The following is a 21,141-nucleotide window of genomic DNA, read 5'->3' on the forward strand; positions in this document are numbered from 1 at the left end:
GTCCCTTTAAGTTTTGGTCTCTAACGTTTGCCAATCAGAGATCATCTTGTTATTTTATATGAAAATACCGACACTCTTTCATGTCTACGTTCACTTGACTTTTTGAAAGGCTTCAGAATTAGCCGGTTGTAGCTGTCTTCACCATTCAGCGAGCGTAAAGGTGGATCTCCGGCCTTTCATCCCGTCTTTCAGGGTTCCTCTGCTATCTTAATTACGCCGCTGATCGCTTCTCCTTAACAGAAGAGGGCGAAATCAAAGAACGTTTCAAGTGAGAGGGTTCAAAGCCGCGGACGCAGGCCGGAGTTCACTATTTAATCCCAATGAAAGCGATGCTAATGATGCGTGTCCGAATGAAAGAGAGAAGGAACGTTGGAGTGAAAGAGCAGGAGATTGAACTGTGGAGAAGACACGCGGGGGTGAGGGACCGGGTCAGAAGGGTGCTGTTTGACAGGGAGAGGGTTCAAAAGATGGATAATGGATAGAGGAAGTGTCCTGCCAGACTTTTTTATTGCTTGCTATTACTTTTATGTTATTTTGCTAATGAATTTTGCTGGTTGAATAATCAAGAGACGTCGCATGTTGGCTTTGGTAATACATATTCCTATTCTCTTTGTGCATTATTTATCACTGCACATTTTGCTAATGCCTTGCTAATGTTTATAAAAATTGTAAACCTACAACACTAAAGTAACTTTTTTTTGGTTGTCATAATCAAGGTGAAGATCATCTTGCAATGGCTATTTTTCATGAACCAATAACTTCCCGATATTTAAAGGTTCTGGTCCTAAGTAGCATACCTTGTTGTATCATTATTATATAATTTTGCTAAAAAATGTGTGATCATTATGGAATCAAAACGGCAAGCAAATGCTCCCTCATGACCACTTTTAAGGAAGGGATCAGCTGGATCTGGCTCCAAGTTCATAGGCTAAAGCATGTTGTGTATGTGTCGGGGGTGTTTTCAACTAGGCCACATATGTACTGTGGCCATAATGAAATTATTAAACCAACTGAAATGATGTGTTATTTTGCTCATAAGCATGCACTTAAATTTGCAGCTGAAAAGCTATATCACTTTGGGTTTGAGGCTGACAATCTTTGCAAGAAGTATAAACTGAAACTCCGCTGTATCAGATAACAGAACCTTTAACATGGAGAAAAGCAACATGTAACTGATAGGTTCAATTGTTCATGATGATATCTTGTGAGAATTCGACATGCACACCTGCTCTGTATGAGATGTGTGCTAGGAATTTACAACGCGTGCAATTTTAGTTGAGACAACTGAAGTATGAAGTACATTTTAAGACATTACAAACAAAATGATGTTTCCTATACATTTAGTAGGAGCCTATACTGTAGGATATTGTAAAGTCATATCTAATAGAGGGAATTAAGTAAGGTCTTTAAAATCAGTGGTTCTCAGACTAACCCTTTGTGCAGGGTGTATTGCTTTGCACCCCCCCCCCCATATAAAATCTTAAAATCTTAAACTTAGAATTAAACCAAAAACATATGCAGTTATACAATGCTGGAACGTCAAGTCTTTTGTTTGGTTGGTTATTTCTCTGATATTCGACTGCTTAAAATATAGCATACATTTCTATATTTCATAAAATGACACGAAACCAGTGTCCCCCTGGATCCATCTTGGGGCGCCCAGTTTAAAAACTACTGATTTAAATAATAAATAAATACGAATGAAGCATCTTAAAGACTTATTTCAAAGAAAGGAGGTCTGCATTTTTGCATGTGGCCCCCAAAAACATTTTTATACCGTGTATAACTAATTGCCCCACCCCAGCAATCTCTACAGATCCTCACCTACCCACACACACACCACACAGACTCATCAACCCCATCTCTCTACTCCTGCCCGAACCATCAAAACCATGGAAGAGGGCCGCCGGTCCCCTCATCAATATAAATTACAGGGCAGCTGTTGGCTAGCAGTCACTTACTGGCTCCCTCTCGGCCTCCCCCGGCAGTGCACTCAGCCCTTAATAAGCCCCAGCACTTTCTGTAAGAGAATAGATACTTCAGTTGTCTTCTTTATGACTTGTGGTCTTTTCTGACCAGTTCAACACCTTTAGAGACAAGGCCAACATACATGTTAAGTGTTAAATGTTGAATTAATCGGTAGATAAACACAGTTTTTAGTTGGATGGGATTATAATAAAATCTAATTGGTAAAACCCCTTTGTTCAGCCAAAAATTTAATTCTCTCATAAACTACTTACCCTCATGCCATCCACAATGTATTTTATGTTATTGTATAATGTGATTTTATATTATATTTTTATATAAAACAATATATAAATATCTATATATTTTTTACATTTCATATTAAAATGCAGTCATGGTGTTTTATAGGAGACACATACATATCAGTCTGAATCGACCTGTCCATCCATCATTAAACTTACTCCAAATGACAGCAGCGTGTTAATAAATGTCTTATGAAGTTAAAAGATACGTTTATGAGAGGAAATCATTCATATTTTGTGAAACTGAAATGTGTAAACAAGCATATCTAATCGCTAAAACTAACTATGGAGGCATTTCAAATATCATTGGTGTTCGTGTTTGTGTGTCTTGTGATTGGTCGTCATATGCGCGTTTCATCAAAATGACAGAACCGAGAACCAATAAGATTTATTTAAATGTTAATCCTGCGTTTGCATTTTTTGTGTTCTACTTAAGATAGAAAGTGGGATGACATGAGAGTTAAGCTGCATTTTCGATTATTCAGTGTGGCTGAAATTGAGCTCGATCGCCATTGCTTCAATAGAAAGAATGCGTTCGCTTCAATGTATTCTATTTTTACTCATATGTTATTTTAATAAGCCTATAAAAAGAATTGTATAGAAACACTAAATTCACAACACAAGTCAACAGATCTCTGGATCTTTAGCGGACCCTAAAGGCCCTCTGTGATTTGATCAAATAAATGGTAAATCTACTACGGTCAGTTCCATGCGCTTAGTTCACTGTAACGTTACCAGTTTAATATTAAGATTGACTATAATCATAGTTTATTCGCTGGTGAATCTCTGTGCCTTTTATTGTAGCACCGGTTTTCTTTGCCGTAAGCGCTCTCATGAGGTGTCGCTTTTACATTAGTCTCTGTTGGTTTTATGATCAGAATGGGAGGCAGTGTCTGCCATGGGGTCCATTATTCCGTTGAATAGCACATACACGCCGATCATAATGCATAGGCTTTGTGTAATAGTGATTTATATTTGTATTGCGTGTTATTCTGGTGAAAACCGTCTTCTCTGTTTCAAGTCTGCAGTAGCATTGTAAATGTATTATGTGGTAAGTGTTTGCGGTTTGCGTAGGGTCCACGTTGAGTTGACACGTTGTTACACTTTTGGAGTGGTGCGCATCAGGCTACGGCGTAGGACCTACGCACGAGCATAAGCTGAACTTAAGTCACCGCGTCTTACATCATTTGAGAATGTGGCAGAAACACAGGCTTCTAAACTCTCCCCGCAGGCTCAGTTTTACAGCTCGGCTTCATGTATGCTTCTACTTTACGTTTGAGCTTGACAGTTTTATGACCAGACTTTTTATATAATGCTAATGCAAGGCCATGCGGTTGATTCTGGCAACAAGCTATTTTACTTAGATCAACAGTGCTGTTTTATGGCTGTGCGAGAGGAATTACAATCATGAGTAGTAATTAAATGCTTACATGTCTCATGTTAAAAACTCATTCATGTTCCAATGGATTTAAAGAAAGAACGAAAAATGTCCAATAAAAGGTCCATGGGATTTGTTAGTGCAGAAGTATGTTTGGTTGAAATTAGCTCCGTTTTTTTAGTGGTGTTTTTCTTGGGCGATGCTTGTTTTTAGGTTCCGGATTCAATTGAAGTATTTTTATTCGCCCAATGTGTCTTTCAGCAGGTTCAATTCGTAATTCAAGACTACAGCTGTCCTCAACAAGCCACACAGCCCACATTTCGAAAACATTTTTGTAGCAACAGTGCGGGGCAAGATGCGTGCAAATATTGAATGCAAGTTGTGTCACATTCTCTCGCCAAAATACAAGCAGCAATATTATCTGACATAGTTTTTGTTTACATCACAGCAGTCATCCAATGATTGGTTGCAAACTGTTGCAATTTTAAGCCAAGTCGTATCACAGGGAATATTACTTTGGAAGAAAATTTGCAATGTGCAAGATTAATATTTTGGGTCCATATTCCAGAAAGAAAAAGAGTTCCTATTAATTGTGTATATCAGCTAAAAGTTAGTTTTGTCAACTATTAGTACTAAACTAGCAATGTACCCATCAATTCACAAAACACTCTTTAGGGCGACAGACCGTCTCATGTAAACATCTCATGTCCCGCCGAACACCAACTAATAAACACACAATCTACTCGCGCACATATGGAAATCTGCCTAGATTTATGTGATATTCCAAACTTGTCAGAAGCTCGGGGTATGAAGCGCCGAAGATAAATGGGCTGCGTATTACGCTGTGGTTTGTTATTCCATCGAGAATTATTCTCTCCTAACGCATTGTTCTGCCGTGCTGCTGTTAGTCATGGATGACAGGTATTGAGCAAATGAAGTATTTGCTTGTTTAGGGCTGCGTAGAGAGAGCGACAGCTGTAGCGGAGCATCAGAGGAGCCCGTCTGATTCCTGCTCAGGTTAGTCATGACCTCAGGGACGCAGAGTCATTGATTCACCCCCTTCGAGAAAGAGAGGGTGCGAGAGAGACAGATTGATTGAAATGGAGTTTGGAGAAATAAAAGAGGAGAATGGATAAGGAACGAGAGAGAGAGAGCTGGAGAGAAAGCTTATCTGTCTCCATAGAGAGGACAGGCTGTGTCAGTGTTTATTGAGAAGTATGGTGTAACACCTGGTAGTTCATTTGTTTACCGCCCCGTACGGCGCTGGGAGAGTCGCAGAGAATCAACCTTGCTAATCTCAATCAAAGGATTAAGACGTTACGGCCGACCTTGTTGTAATATTAACAACGTTAAAAAAACTTGAATGAGCATTTATGTTGCCACCCTGAGCCAACAGTCAACTGCGCAAAGCATAAACAGTTCTCATTCACGATTAAATAAACATGGTTTTCTGAACTTGCTTGCCTTTCGTGTATTATGACGTTTTTTATGAATCACTCTTTATAAATCGTGGCGAGGTCGCCTTGCTGGATCTTGGACGAGAGCCGTCCACAGCTAATCTAACACTGCAGGGATTTATTAAACAATCATTTCGTACGCTGCCAATAATATATCCCAGCAGTCGTCCGACATATTTCACTTGTCTGCTAAAACATAAACGCTAGCTGTACGGTATCGCCTTGGAATAGCTTTTTGTTTAAATACATTTAATCATCTTGGCTTGTTTCGCACACATTCTCACAGAGGAGACCTCATACGAAGATTTCATCCCCGAACTGTGTCTGTTCACCAGATGAGGCTTGAAAACTTTAGTCATGAGATTTAAATGCAATGTGGGTAAAAAGAGACGCCACAAGTCATCTTGCTTTGACCTTCAACATCTTGTTTTTCTAAAGTCTGACATATGGAAAAGATTTGTTATATGTCACAAATAAGGAGAAGTAACAGCCACACTGTGCCACACTATAGTTTTTGTCACGCCAGTTGGCTAAGTGCTTGGTAAATGAAGTGAACACAAGCGCGTCAGGAGAGAGCGTTTTGAATGGACGGCGTGTCCCAGGAGTGCGATTTCTGACGAAGCGATTTCACTCTCAGCATGCCTCAGAAACTCGAGTTTTTCAGCCTCAGACAACAAGAGACACTCGGAGGAAAAAAAGGCAGTTCATTCAAATTGACGCTCTCCAATTTTGACAATAGATAATGTTTTATCATTTTTCCATTTGTTTGTGCCATAGAAAGAATATTTCCTTTTGGACACTTTGCTTTAATCCATAATAGCCTGCCATTATTTATCAGAAATAGGTCAGTATATTCACAACAGAGAAGGATGGGCCGCTTCAGTAAAAAGGAAATCAATGGAGACATCTATTTGTCATAAACCAGGACAGCATGATTTTTATCCTTTTCTTTTCTTCCCCTCTATACTTTTTCTTCCATCTACACAATATGACAGCTCCTCATTTTTCAGCCAAAGCATTACGGTCAAACATTTCGCCGAATTGCAAATGGGCCTTAGTGAATGCACGTCTTTGCATAAGTTGTGTAAATTGAAGCAACATCTTTTTTTGGTAATATTTTTTTGCTCTCTCATCACCTCCTTTAGTTGAGTGAGCCTGAATGGAAGAGGTTTGTCATGATGCTTGCTTTTCTGTTTTCTTTGACCAGGCTGGGGTCTGGCATGGGCTTGTTACAGAAGTGGTCAAGCAAGGATGTGTCCTCGGCCCCCTTTTAGTTTCTTTGTAGTCGCTTAATCTGTCTCTTCCCCTCTGTGGCTGGTATGCTTTGTGCACGCCACGCTTCCTTGGCTTCGTCAGCTCCTCTCCGGCTGCCCTGGTTCTTTGTGCGTCCCTGTGAACCTCAAAGGCCTTGTTGTGAAGAGACGTCGGCCCAGAAAAACATCAGCGAGTGACATGTGTCATGCACACAAAGCTTGTTGCTGTTGCAGTTGGAATACGGAGCTCCATCTGCTAAAGGGGATTATTCCTTGAGTGGCAGTGGACAGGTGTGCTTGCGTGGGCACGGACAGGTTGTATGGTTCACTCAGGTCCGGACCACTTGGGAAGTGTGCAAGGGGTCAAGGTTTGTCTGGTTTACATATACTACTGAAGGATGCCATAGATACAGCGTTTGGCATCTAAGAAGCATCTTTCTCAATTCGATGGGTATTGAAAAGTTTAATTTTTGAAAAGGAAATTTTAATTGTTAACATTTTATTATATTTTGACAGTGGACAGGCATTATCATTTTGCTGAACATTCCCACTGATATAAATGGCAACCGATAACTTTCCCAAAACCTTCTTGGAACCGGTAAGGGTACGCAAGCCATGGCACTCTGTGAAGTGGTACGGCCTTGCGCGAGCTAACGCCGGTTATCCGTCACTCTCTACTTTCTCCATGTCTCATCTCTTCCTATTCACGCAGTGGCAGACAAGTGCTGTGTGTCAGCATGAAATGAGCGCTTTGATTCATGGGGCAGGACAGACATGGAGGTCATCTGGTTCTGGCAGATATGAACGCTACTGATGGAGACTGACTGCTGATGTTTAAGATGGTGCTGATGAAATGTCCTTGTGCCATCATTAGCTTCCTTTCCGGTCTGGTGCGTGGGCAGACACACACACACACACACACACACACACACACACACACACACAGACAGACAGACAGAAGATACACGTCTAGTCTTCTGGAGAGGGACCTTTGTCCAAACAGCATATGTTGTGCTCCACATTGCAGCTTGTTCTGACCGAGACCTGCCTACTTAGACATGAGATGAGATGAATGATTGACATGTAAAGCAACCTATCACAATTTGTCAGTTTTCTCTTTCCATGGATTCATGTTAAATAGATTGTTAATACAATAACTGAAAACATTTGGGTAAAGCAGTTTGTATAAACAGTTATAAAGACACACAAAATGTGTATAGATCAGAATTTCTACTGGTAGGTTTTTTGCAGAGTTAAGTAACAGACGAAAAGAAATAATAAGCTCATCCGGCAGCCTCTACCTTAAGAATTATGCTTCTTCACAAACCATCTTTATTATGTGATTTACAATGGCAATAACTGTAAAAGTGCAGAGACAATTATGCACTGCTAGAATAATGAGAACTATAATTATCGTGTAAAACTTCTGTATGTGAATTATTCAGTCGTAATTTTGTTGAATAAACCATGCAAAAGACTGTGATTTTCAGGGAAATCATTCTTTTGAATTAGAGATACTTTCGGAACATTTGGGAAACCGCTTTATAGCTAGAACAGACTACAGAGGCTTCTGTTCTTTAAGTGAACAGAGCTGTTTGTCACAAAAGTCCTTTGGTCTGTATGAAAGATTCTATTTAATCTCATATTTAGAAGTTAGCCTGTTTTACACAAAGTGTATGTTTAATATTAGAGTCACTTTAGGATGGCCACAGAGTGAGACAATAGATATAACTCTTTTTCACTTGTGTACGTCCCCAACTAAAGTGATATCTTCTTTTGTGTTCAACAGAACAAAGAAAGTCATGCAGGTTTACAACAACTTGAGGGTGATAACATGAAGACAGAATTTTCCTTTTTGTCTCAACTATGTCTTTAAAGGGTGCTCCAAAATGGAAAGTCTGTGGTTATTTATTGACCCTCCTGTTACTTCAAACCCACATTGCATTATCGCTTCTGTGGAACAATGAAGGAGAATTTTCATAACCATTTTCAGATTCTTCCTTTTTTATCCATATGATCAATAACACAGTGAATGGTGACTGAGGGTGACACTAACCCTCTCCTTTTGTGTTCCACGGAAGAAATCAAGTTTTTACTTCACGAGAATGCTGAGAATTTCTTTCATTTAAAAGAATACTGCTGTTTCACCGTCATGTGGGCCATACCTAACATATACATCGAGTGTGAGATTCAAGACATTGTATCGCTCTTATCACAGCATTTACAAAACGATAGCTATATTTTAAGATATATATCTTATTAAATTGCTTTTGACGTTGATGCACATGTAGTCTAACTGCTTTTTAAAGCATCACTTTTATAGATGTATAGATTGGCCACGTTTCATTATAAGAAGCTGGAGCAAACTACAGTTTCAGTGTCTGTACATTATAGCTCTCTTGACATCAATAAAGGGTTGAGATTTTATTACAATCACTAGAATACAGTGAAAAAACAAAGACAAAAAGTGAATAGGTACTTTTTTCTAATCTCTCATTTCCGTCCTTTCTTCCTCCTCTAGCTGTACCAGCCTCTCTCTATCACACAATGTGGTTTAATGTATCAGGGCTTGTCAGCGCGACTCCACCTGCACACTTAGCGCCTTGCCGGCTTTGTATCTGTTCTGATTAAGTGGCAGACTCCTTAATGATGTGGTGGACTCGCTCCAAAGATCAACTTCATTTTTCACCACACGGTCATTAATGCACTCGCCTTTCTAATTTCTGCTTGCATATTTCAGATCGGTTGCACCTTGCAGTACGCGATATGGACCAATGCTGGAACAGTGTAGAAACTTTAACTCGAGTTGTTTTTTTATATGTATAAATGTTTATATGTTTATATGAGTCATTAGTAACTCTAACTCACACTTTTGTGTGTTTAAATGAATAGTTATCTATAGCGACAACACTCATAACGTAACTAATAAGGACATCGGTACTGCTTTTTCGCATTATAAAAGGAAGAAATACAGGGTTGAAACATCATAAGGGTGAAATATAGCACGTTACTTCACAGCCTCACAGATTAAAGGAATTTAATGTGAATGATTTGCAGGTCTCGTTTTGTGTTGCGTTAAGATGCTGTCGTAACAGAGATTATTCTCTTCAAGGAGCTGTGGACTTGAGACAAATGTACATTTACCCAATAATGTACTGGATTACTGAATTAAAGTCGACACACAGCAACTTTATCCTTTAATCCCTTGTTTTGGTACCAAACACCATTTGTCGTCAAACTCGAAAATAAAATGACAAGTCTGAAAATAGGACATAAGATGTGGTCTTAATGCTGGGGGATGAGTTTTTAATTCCAGGAGCAGTTTGGCTTTTTGTTTGCTGATTATAAAAATGTTTTTCTTCTCGTGTTTCCTTCTTATGTTTTTAAAATATGGTGATTAAGTTAGATTTATTTTCCAAAATCCTTGATTTAGTTTTTGATACTCTGCTGGTCTAAAGCATTGTGCTGCTAACAACGCCAACCCCAAGGTCAATGCCAAATGTCGTTTAGGTTGCTTTGGGTTTAATTTTTGTTCAATTTAAGACAGACTTGTTCATATTAACATTATTTGGCCTTGCGATTTTGTTCAGGCATGAGTGAAAATATTGATCGGAATGACTTGCATTTCCTTTCCTACCCACAATGCTCTTCGGCCGGCTCCGTCCGCAGCGGGCCTGGGCAAACTTAAAGGTGCCGTGAAAGACTAAAAGTGGGGCATGAGCAAGGCCTCGTCGCGACCTACCTTGTTCAAAGGTTCCAGGGAAGAGAGCTGTGACAGGCCTACTCCTCGGTGGAGAACATTACTAATGTGTGAGGGTGCAGGACGGGCCAAGCCCGTGATAAATAGCTCCCAAACACCCCTGGCATCCTCATAAGTCAACAGTAAAAGAGAAAAGCCGAAAGCCCTGTGACCAGCAGCTTAAAAATGGAAAGAAAGCAGGAAAGAAAAGACAGTTGTTTTGGGCTTAATGAAAGGGCAAAAATCAAGGAGCATCGTAGCCTCAAGAACTCTCTCAATCTTGAAGAAAACCGCTCCCAATGCTACGGTTGCTTGAATGATGTTTTCGTCGGGGGAAGTTACAGTCTTGCAAACACAATGCAAATCCTAAAAAATGACATCAGTGTTAAGAGAAGGGAAGGGTCTTCCGTGGAATGAAATACCTGTCGCTTCAAGGAAGTACGTCTTTGTAAAGAAGTGTAAGTCATTGCATGTCACAGTTGTGGTCGAAAGATGTTTAGGTGTTAAAGCTAGAATGACGCATTCATCTAAATAACTTTTTAGTTCCACAGCAACAATCATGTGCAAATTTTGTTTGTTCATTTGTTAGGTTTGACCATTTCGATTTGGTTTAAAATTAAAATCTGTTATTGGCCAATGAAAAACATGGTGTGGAAACTGCCACTTAAACCTGATTTACAATTGTAAACTGTAAAAAGTATATAATAATGTATAAATTGATCTTGTCGGGAACAATTTTGTTGTTATTGTCAGTTTTAAGTCATTTGATTTCAACTAAAGATAAAAGAGAAGTATGTAAAGTAACGTGCACGTTTTTTCAAACAGAGATCGGGATATTGAAGCAAAGGTTACAGACTGCGGCTTTATCAGATTATTTATTTTTAGCTTTTCCATCCCTTCTTCCATAGTTCTTCTGCACTTTCCTTTTTTCCTTTTCTCTTCTTTTAAACTTTGTTTTCTTACCATTTATTTCATAAGCCTTTCTTTGTTTGTTATTTTCCCTGTATTTTCATTATATATTTTGCTCTCTAAACGCTTTGTTTCGTCCACCATCTTCAGTATTTTTTCATTCACCCCTCCCTTGTTCAAAGTTGATAAAGCCGTTTGGCATTGAGAATGTGTATGCGCCAATGTTTGCATGTTGGGGGGAAGGCGTTGTGTGTTTCCTTGTCACGGGGTAATACATCACACGCACCAGGGGGTCTCTCTGGTATGCTCCTCAATAATGAAGTTCATTCGTTAAGTTCCCCCCTCAAAGGCCACGCTCCCCCGCTGCCCTTTTCAGCAGCCGCTGCACTCCATACAGTAGTCACAGCGCCGTACGAAGAAAACACATAATCATGCTATTTACATGCGACAGTCGCCTCGGCCACAGACGCTCGGCATGAAGGATAAGAAGGCCCATTACCTATCCCTCATGCCTAGTTATGACTGTAATTATCACACCCGAAATCACCTGCCCTACTTCCTGTTGAGAAACTGGTGAGGTTCCACATCCAGGCACCCCCTCTTGCTGTTTTTCAGAGAGAGGGAATTTTATGTGGCTTCACGGGGAGGAAGAAAAGGAACATTAGAATGCTGAGCGTCTCTGCCTGGCCTCTGTTCAAACCTCAGTACATGGTGCTATGTCCTCCGTGTGGTTCCCTTTCCTTCTCCTGCTAGGCTTCTGTGACTTTTCTCCAACTCACTTTTTGAGAGCTTGTGTATAGATTCTCTATTTTTTGTTTAGGAGGAGATTTTTAAGATAGATTGGAGACACATGATCTTCATTTTTCTGTTTTTTCCTGAAGCGATTAGATCAGGCAAAATTCTGTCTTTGTTTACTCAACCTTTACTTATTTCCATAACCATAGTTTTATTCAAATTTAAAAAACACAGAGAAAAAAAACACTATATAAATATACAGTGATGTTAGGGGTCTAATGGTAGGTATTTGTACTGAACCGTTTCGGCACAGGACGTCCAGCTCCTTGCACATATTTCAGAATGCAATGTTTGACGGAAGTTAACAGTTTTTATAACTGTGGTACACTATTGAAAAAAAAAACGAAAGACAAAGAGGAAAATGTAAAAGTATACAGTAAATTATATATACCGTATATATAATGGGACCTGTTTTTATGTATTTTCCCACACAAGTTAAAAGAATTAAGTACTTGGCAATTTTACCACGGTTTATCAGTAAACACTTTGGTACTATATCTTTTTTCATGTGGGCAAATAAACATTTCGGTTATATAGTAACGGTTGTATCCTTATCCCTATCTTATCAATTCTATTATATTTTATATTTTGTTAAATTTATTTGAGAATAAATTTATTCATTAAAAATATTTTTTTATTCTATTTTATTATTTTGTAAACCAAGCAGGAATTGTGTTAATTGTGTTTAAAATGGAATCTGTTGATTTCGACAAACATTCATAATAAAAGACAGGCTCTTTTCTTCACCCTCACTTAACTGAAACCGAACCGAATTGTAAATTTAAAGTGAGGTATACACCGAACCGTGAACTCTGTGTACTGTTACGGCCCTAAGTCCAGTATAAAAAATGACGTAGCATTGTCCAAATCTTCCAAATTTAACTTTAATGATGCAACAAGAAAGAAGTGTTTTTAATGAAATGAGGTTGAGTAAATGATGACAGAATTTTCATTTTAAGCTGAACTATTCCTTTATACTCACATTTACTGTAGTGAAGCCCACATCCTGAAGTTGGTTAAATCTGTCGGTAGATATAATCTCAGACAGCATCTCACACCTGAGGCGCTTACTTTCATTTCGGAGTATTTTTTTCCCTGGTCCTCTGAGCATTATTTTTGTCCTTGCTATTAGCGAGTCACAGCTCACCTTGACTAAGAGTCTTGCCTCTCTCCAATTAATCTTATAAACGCATTTATTTGTTTGTCTCTTTCCGCCACATTGCCGACACGAGAAAATGCCCAAAGACAAAGAAATTGGTTTGACATCTCTGCTCTATTAAAACTAACCGAGCAGCGACGACATCGACGGCAACAGCGAGCAAACAGCCGCTTGGGGCCATCTGATGTTTTCAATTAGACCGAGCACAAGGGGAGTTTAATGCTTATCAAATTGTTTACTGCCAAATGTCTCCATATTATTAATACCTGGAAGGGTTCAAATTTAATTTGAAGTAAACACACTCGCCGTGTAGAGAAGGATTGGAGATTTGTTTGAGTAATACATCAGACAGAGCGTTGTGTCTCCGGTCTCCGTGCTTTGTTCTTGGCAAGCCTGTTTGTATTTGCTCTAGACGTTTCGTCTGGTGACTTGGCTCCTTTTATATTGTTGATTATTAATCTTTGCTCACAGCACAATCACATTTTCATGTTTTTTCAAATGACTGGAGAAAACAATGTTTCCTAGTCAGAAATCATATGGGGCACCACATAGTTTCAACAAGAGCAAAATTCATTCTCAGTGAATTCGCACCCATCCCTCGCCCCACAATTTGCAAAATTTAGTTTTTGGACATATTATTTTAAACCTCCCAGATGTGATATCAAAAATGAAAATGAAACCAATCACATTAGCCCATTTTCCGATAATTGCTTCCTAAATGGAGGCTGAGTCATTCTACGGAGCATAGTGTCATTATGTGCCGTGTCAAACCAAGAAAGTGGCCCATTTTTGGATTTGGTTTGATGCAAGTGGGAGCAGTTTTTGTCTGGACCTTGACAAGAGGATTAATTCTGTCTAGAACCTTCATTCTGCAAAGACTCTCGTGAGATTCACAAACTGTGTGATGTTCATACGCTATGTTAATACGCACCAGCCAGAGCCTCTCAAAATGAGAATAAAGGCACGACAAAGTTCTTCAAAGTGTTGCCGTAAATAAAAGAAAAAATTTTGTTGCCCCTTTGTTCAAAAAAGCATCTTTTGTGTTGACCAACTGAAAAGTTCTGCTGGTGTTTAAGGTTCTTTATTCAACAATGAACCCAATATTTCTTAAACGGCATTGTGTGACCATCGAACGATGTTCTTTACCAGAACTTGAAGGCGTCCTGTTGTTGGCCATTCGTCATGCTTGATTCAAGGATTTTTTAACGATGATTTGATATCAGAATCTTCCCTTTATAAAAGCCTTAACCAGGTCTCAGTTCTGCAAAACCTCCCTTAAATATCCCCAAACACCCAACCTACATCGCTGCATTATCAATCAATGGTAAAAAAGATTGTTAAAATGCTGCTAAAAACGAAACGGCATTCTAATTTTACCATCTCTCTGTACCTTCTACGGTTTCTCTTATTTGAACTCCCTTTGTAACGTCTTCCTTTCTTTCAACGAAAAGGAGCCCAATAGTCTTGTCTATTTATCCTGGAAATAGATATTCCCCTTGTTGTCGACGTGATTTATTGAAGTCCTCTTCGCAGATGGAAGCCACAGGAAATTGCCTGGAATGGTTCTAAATTGGTTTATGATTGTTTTATACGGGCTTGTGCGCTTACGGTTTGAAATTGTGCCCCCGCGCTTTTTGGTGTATATATTAAACTGATCCATATTGAGGTTTTTTGGTGTGTATTTAGGGGGACTTGTTAATTCAGTAAGGGCTCGACGTTGGCAGAAAGTGCTTGCCGCTGTCTACGCCGCTGTGAGAAAAGTGCCACTTCTGTAATGTATCTACTGTTTCTCCAGTCAGGGCGGCCTGTAACAGAAACTCTTGACTTAATCCAGATATATCAGAAGCATTAGACTCAGAGGATCATTCTGTGGATGGAGTGACTACAGTTCCTTCCTCTAAGCTCTGAAAGGACACTTTCGTCATGTCCAGTTTGTTGCATCTTTTTCTCTTTCTCCTTTTCTCTTTTCTATTTCAGGGTTTAGAATGACATAGCGAGTTCTATAAGATGTGAAGAATTAACATGGTACCATAATCATGGTTCTTAAAGGAGTAGTCCACCTTCAAAATGAAAATTCTGCCATCATTTACTCACCCACTTGTCATTTCAAACCTGTATGACTTTCTTGCTTCCGTACAACACAGAAGAAGATAGTTTGAAGAATGTTGTTAACATCCCCCACTTGCATTGGTTACAATAGAAGTGAAGTCAACATATCTTCTTTTGTGTTCTGAAGAAGAAAGAAAGTCATGCAGGTTTGAAACGACAAAAGGGCGAGTTTTCACTTTGAAGGTGGACTACTCCTTTAATATCACAATTATTGTCAATTATAGTAAATTGTGACATCCTTAAAATGTACCATCGGTGTGCGACTGACGACATTAACAAAGTAATGTAAGATTCATTTTCCATTCATGAATGCATAAAAAGCAAACATCTCTTTAAAGTGACAGGAGTTAAAGTGCATAGAGGATCAGCTGCCGTTCTCTGTGCCCGTGCGTGGGACGCTACTGACAGACTGCTAATGAGCCCATTATCATCTGCAGTCCTTCGCCTGGCTCCTCGGGGGCACCGGTGGATGCTCTGCATCCCCTCTCAATTGAATTCCATCCCACAGGGGTTGTTTACAATAAATACATTTGCTTGTGTTAATCAGGAGGTGGAGCGCTAGACACTTGACTTGGGCAGCCGTTTCATTAAAGACGGGCAAATATTGGCACCTTAGTACCTTTGCAGAATGTGATTGTGTTTCTATGAATGATTTGTTCCAGGATCAACAAAGTATATCGATCCAGGACCATGTCTACAAAGTTATGTGTATTAAAAGGGCACTCGCAACAAAGCTTAAAATAGCCAGTGTCTTCTGAGACTGGGTGGAACTCCACATGCGATCAAGGTCAGGAAAGACAGTTTTGAAGGAAGGGAAACACATTTCAGGGTGCAGAGCGGAAAGGAAGCGGTCTGTCTGGTGGCAGCTGTTGTCATTAACACCACTTAATTCCTCCGTTGATTGTTGCCGTTCTTCACAGTTTGGTTTTTAACACCTCGGAGATGTCGACGTCTCCAGTGGCTGTTTGGGAACGTACTCGGAAATTACCGAATAAGATTTGACATGCTCTGAAACTGAATGATATAGCTGGCTTACTCTGTAGTATTGTATATCCTTTTTGGTTGTCCCGTCTCAATTTTCTGCAAATAAACACGTCTTAGCATTTACTCATGATGTAAACAACAGTCACATGCAGTACATGCCCACGCAGTACGTCCTTGTCATATTTGTCTGTAACTCTGGCCACAGATCTTTCTTCACTTTTACTGATAATTTATTCTGGGGTTACATGACCATATGCGCTAGTTTTGCACGTGAGTGTGCAGATATTACTTCCTCCGCCTCACGAACACGTGCGCCTGTACTGGGTTGCCCTGAGGCGACATCATCTTGCTGTTTTCTGAAACCTTTTTCTCAACAGTCTGCAAGCTCTCGTATTAACCACATGTACCGTTGCTTACCTACCGACCGCAAGAGTCACTGCAGAGCGAGATAGTTTAACCTTACCACAAGCTGCAGTCGGACGCAAACGCCGTGCAGTCAAAGCACAACATCTTAATAGGAGCAAAACAGGCCACCCCGTTTGAAAAAAGAGCATTTGGTGGGTTAGGTATGTTTTGATAGCAGCTTAAACCAGGTAAGGACCACGGCGCATGATCAGCTAAAATCAGCAAAGACCAGCATCCAAACATGCCAAACCAGCATGCGCTGTTATTTTAAACAGACACTGCTAGCAGCAATGCTAACGCCACAGCACCACACAAGCTAAGCTACCTCCACTTGCACTAATGCAACTCTACGTTGCTAATTTTCAGCTATGATACGCCTCATTTGATAATCACGATGGGGAAATTATATTGCGCTTATTAAGCGGAGACTGTTGACGGATTAGTGTTGACATAACATGAGTTAATTTATTTTCGCTGCCTCTAATGTATCACGCAAGAGGTCGTGATCAGACGGTAATTTTGGAGATTTATGGCATCAGGTGCGGAGCGTGTATTTGCATATTTTTATTCAGGGGATTCGCGACGCGGTTATTCCTGCTCATTTAGTGTTAAATTAGCATAGCAACCGTAAAGTGTGATCTGAGAAAAAGGCGTGTTTCAGAGATTTATTGTAGTTTCTGTAAAAATACAAAATGTCATTTCGGCTTTATTATGCTATGTCATATTAGCAAAAGACTGAAGGTCGCTGTTATGATAATATTCATATTCAGTGCGACATACTTTGCCACGTTTTGATGACACAGTAATGAGGTGCTGCCTTAAAGGGATCTTTCACCCAAAAATATAGATTCTGTCATCGTTTACACATCCTTGTGTCATTCCAAGCCTGTATGACTTTCTTTCTTCTGCAAAACGCAAAAGAAGATATTTTGAAGAACGTCAAACAACATTGGCACCCGTTGACTTCCATTGTATGAACACAAAACCACTGAGACATTTTTCAAAATAACTTATTTTGTGTTCCACGGATGAAAGCGTCATATACAGGTTTTTGCATCAATAAAAATGATTTTGTTAGAGTAAAAAGTTGAAATACTGCTATCTCAGATTCACATCAATCCTGAGCGCAGACGAGAAGAGCAGGGGCTTATTTGTCAGACTCAAAATGGAGCTGGGCTTTTGGCCGAAGCCAGCTTTCTTTGAGACCAGAATCACGAGCAGCCAGCTGGTGTGAGGCCTGAGCAGATTATTTGAGAGGGAGAGAGAGAGAGAGAGAGAGAGAAAGAGGGAGGGGGGGAAATGAATAGGATGGTGAGATAGTGGAACTCATCAGACCGTCACTGTGGTGGAGAGATCAGTATGAGACCCTCGCTCTCTCTCGCTCTCTCTCGCTCTCTCTCTTCTCCTCACTCCTGATATCTTCTGAAGCTCAGCTGCCAGGAGCAGCTAGTGTGAGCTCCGCTCTCAGCAGGCAGGACAGAGAGCGGTGAGAGCAGAAAGGATGAGACCAGCCTCCTGAAGGGAGGTCAGAGGATCGCTCTCTCTCGGAAAAAAATCCGTAGTTGCTCGGAGCTGCATTTGCCTGTCTAATATTAGCACGCAAGAAGAGAGACTGCAGCCATAGCGCCAACACAAAAAGAAAAACATTATTATTGATGACTTCTGTCTTTTCTAGATTTTCTACTATTGCCCTTCAAGACTGTAACTATAATAGCAACTCAGTTTGAAGATCAAAGCTGGTTATTTATGTTGATTCTTAAATTTGTAATATTACATACATTGATATATATATAAATAGTTAAGCAATATGTCGACACACACATATGATCTCTATTCGTGCTACAAAAGTTGACAACAACATCGTTTTGTTAATTTCACCGATTCGAAACATATTTACACACATAACACACGATAAAAAAATGTAAACCATTTTACGCGCTGTAAATACATTTCTAAACCATTTCACATCATATAAAAAATAAGACAATAATACGCTTCATATTGGTTCTTCCCTTTGCATCATTCTTATGTATCTCCCTACACATTCCTGCACTTGCTCAACCACCCTTACAGTGAGTAGAAACAAAACATTTATTTGCCACTGTTTTGACTCCGTCTTGTTTGCGATAAAGCACAAGAGACAGTGACAGCCAGCCCGACCCCCCTCAACAATCCCATCAGACCCCACCACCTCCTCCCTCTCCCTTCTCATTGGCCGCCTCCTCTGCCAATTACAAGGCAGCAGGCGGGGCCGGAGGGTGAGGGAACGCTGATGTCAGAGTCACATGGATTCTGGTGTGGTCATGCAAGCGCAACTGAGCGGCAGAGCTATGCTGGCCAGCTGCTGCTGAAACAGCAGTGGAGGGCTCGAGCTAGCACTCGCGATATCGCTCGCCTATGGACCGCCGAGCTTAATGATGTATTTTGTGATTTCAGCTATGAAAGGTAAGAGACGAAAAGCATGCCAGTGTTTCTAAACTTCTTTTATTTGAGAGCTGCAAGGGGCTTTAGGAATAGTCTGCCAACTCTCTTTGAATGGCTTGTTTGAAGAGAAAGAGAGAGAGAGGTAGTTTGTGTATGAGGGTATGTGGTTATTGAGAGGGAATTAAGTTCTGGCGTTGTCTCTATGGTCACATATTTTCTATTCTGCATTCCTTTGATATAGAAAACAAAGTTGTGCACGAGGAGAAAGAAAGGTTTGATGGATAATAAAAAAGGGGCTGATGATTTTAATGCTGATTTTGCATTCTTGAGATTGAATTTGCCATTTTATCCCTTGGCTTAAATAATAAACAATCAGGATTTGTTTTATTTACACAGAAAATGTCGTAGCAGGCGTAGTTACTGTGTGTTTTTATTTTGTGATATTTGGTAAAGTTTCATTGGTTACTGTAAATTGTCTTGCCTACAGTCTGATATGCATAATCAGGACGCAGGACACGTTGGCTGTCATTTAGGTTGACGTCGGCGTGCGTGTCATGCTCCACTGACCTATTTTTTTGGGTCGCGAACAGTCATGAGAACAGGGTTCGCCCCGCAACACTACTTGTGTTGATCCTGTCTCCATAATCCAGCTCGGCCGTCCCAACCCCCTGCCATACCCCACGCACGCAGCACACACACGTCAACCGTCCCCGGGACGGATAACTAACTTACATTTGAATGCTGCATGTATCTTTTTTTACGCAACCTGAAACAAACACGTTCAGTACGTATGTTATTTGATTGAACTGAAGTCTCGTGACGTACTTTCAATTACTATGACACATACGAAGCCCGAGAAATACATTCACACCCGAACGTACACACACATGCACACGCTCAAATCCATTAACACTCCATATGTACGTTCACTGTACCACCACACACACACACACACACACCACTACACACACGCACACAGCTGTCATTCTGCATTAGGCGAGAGGTGTTGAGAGTGGAAAAAGCAGTGGATGTTGGTAACACCACTTTTCACCGTCACACTCTGTGTGCATCTCCCTCTGAAAGCATTTCAGCAGCTCACCTCCACCGCATTCGCTGTTATTTCATTATTCGTTATCTATATGCTAAAACACAGATAAACACTCACGCGCACGTGTTTTGTATTTATGCATGTAAAATGTTGCATAAAGATGAGTTGGAGTTATGTGCTTTTTGCGTAATAAAATATTTATGCAAATTTTCCAAATTCATTTTGCGAGGAGTTACAAGGGATGCAGTCAGCGCGCGTGGAATAACAACATAAATGATGAGCAGTTTTTCAGATCATTAGTAAAGGTCTTCGGTTTGCTTGTGTTCATCGAGCAAGCTGAATGTGAGCGTGCACCTCTCATCTAGAAAAGCATGTGTGGGTTTCAGTGCTTGCGTGCAGCCGTTTGTTGCGTGCATGTTTTTTTAAAGCGCTGCTGACATGGGTATGATCGTGTGTGTGTGTGTGTGTGTTTGTGTGTGTTAATGCAGGAGCAGGTGTATGAGCCTCTGACCCTGGGTCCCATGCGTGGGTTGTTCTGGATAGGCTGATAGACTGAAAATAGAGCTTAGGAGACTGAGGCGATCTCAGAACCTTTCCACAACGCATAAACAATATAGCCTTAGATGCTGGAATGTCATATAAATCTACAGTAATGACCCATTCCTGCTCCTTCATTGAAACAGTGTAAGTGTTTGCCATTTCCAAGTCACAATATTTAACAATTATTCATACGAAAAATATAATTATCATACTAAGAACACCTTACATTTTCATGTGATTTTGCTTTTAAATCGTTTTAAATCCGGAATAGATGTTAAGGATCAATGTGTTTACAAATATGCATGTATATCAAGGCTGTTTTTTCATACATCTAAAACGCATGCTGATCGTGTCTATTGCAATTTATCCTGTTTAACTACACCCACAAGTTGCCTTGCATGCTAAAATAACATTTTGTTCAGTTTAAGAAATCGAAATCTTATAAACGGTAGTTTTTTTACATTGTTATAATAAACTTATCACATATTAGTGGTTTGAATCATATCAGTTCAGCATTATCTTGAAAAGTGTTGAAATAACTGATTTATGTGTAAAGGCACTTCATCGACATCACGTTATTACTAAACATGTGCTTTGCTAGTCATTTGACAGGCACATCACTGCAGATGCTAATGCCGCCTCATTCAGTAGCGAGATACATCATTTTTTCTCTT

The 21,141-nt window shown here is 40.0% G+C and overlaps 1 protein-coding gene across 2 annotated transcripts in view; it reads left to right on the top strand.

Annotated features, from left to right (window-relative positions):
• Positions 1-21,141, top strand: part of roraa (RAR-related orphan receptor A, paralog a) — a 221,403-nt gene that overhangs the window by 155,117 nt on the left and 45,145 nt on the right. Inside the window, exon 1 of one of the 2 annotated variants that reach the window (XM_079449832.1) lies at positions 18,744-18,900. The exons of the other annotated variant lie outside the window; for it this stretch is intronic. Within the exon in view, the coding sequence (XP_079305958.1) occupies positions 18,870-18,900 (31 nt within the window). The 5' untranslated portion in view covers positions 18,744-18,869. Of the gene's footprint in view, positions 1-18,743; positions 18,901-21,141 lie in introns of those variants that run through there. 2 annotated transcript variants of the gene reach the window in all.

Source organism: Barbatula barbatula (assembly GCF_947034865.1).
Source record: "Barbatula barbatula genome assembly, chromosome: 25".
Classification (NCBI taxonomy): Eukaryota; Metazoa; Chordata; class Actinopteri; order Cypriniformes; family Nemacheilidae; genus Barbatula; species Barbatula barbatula.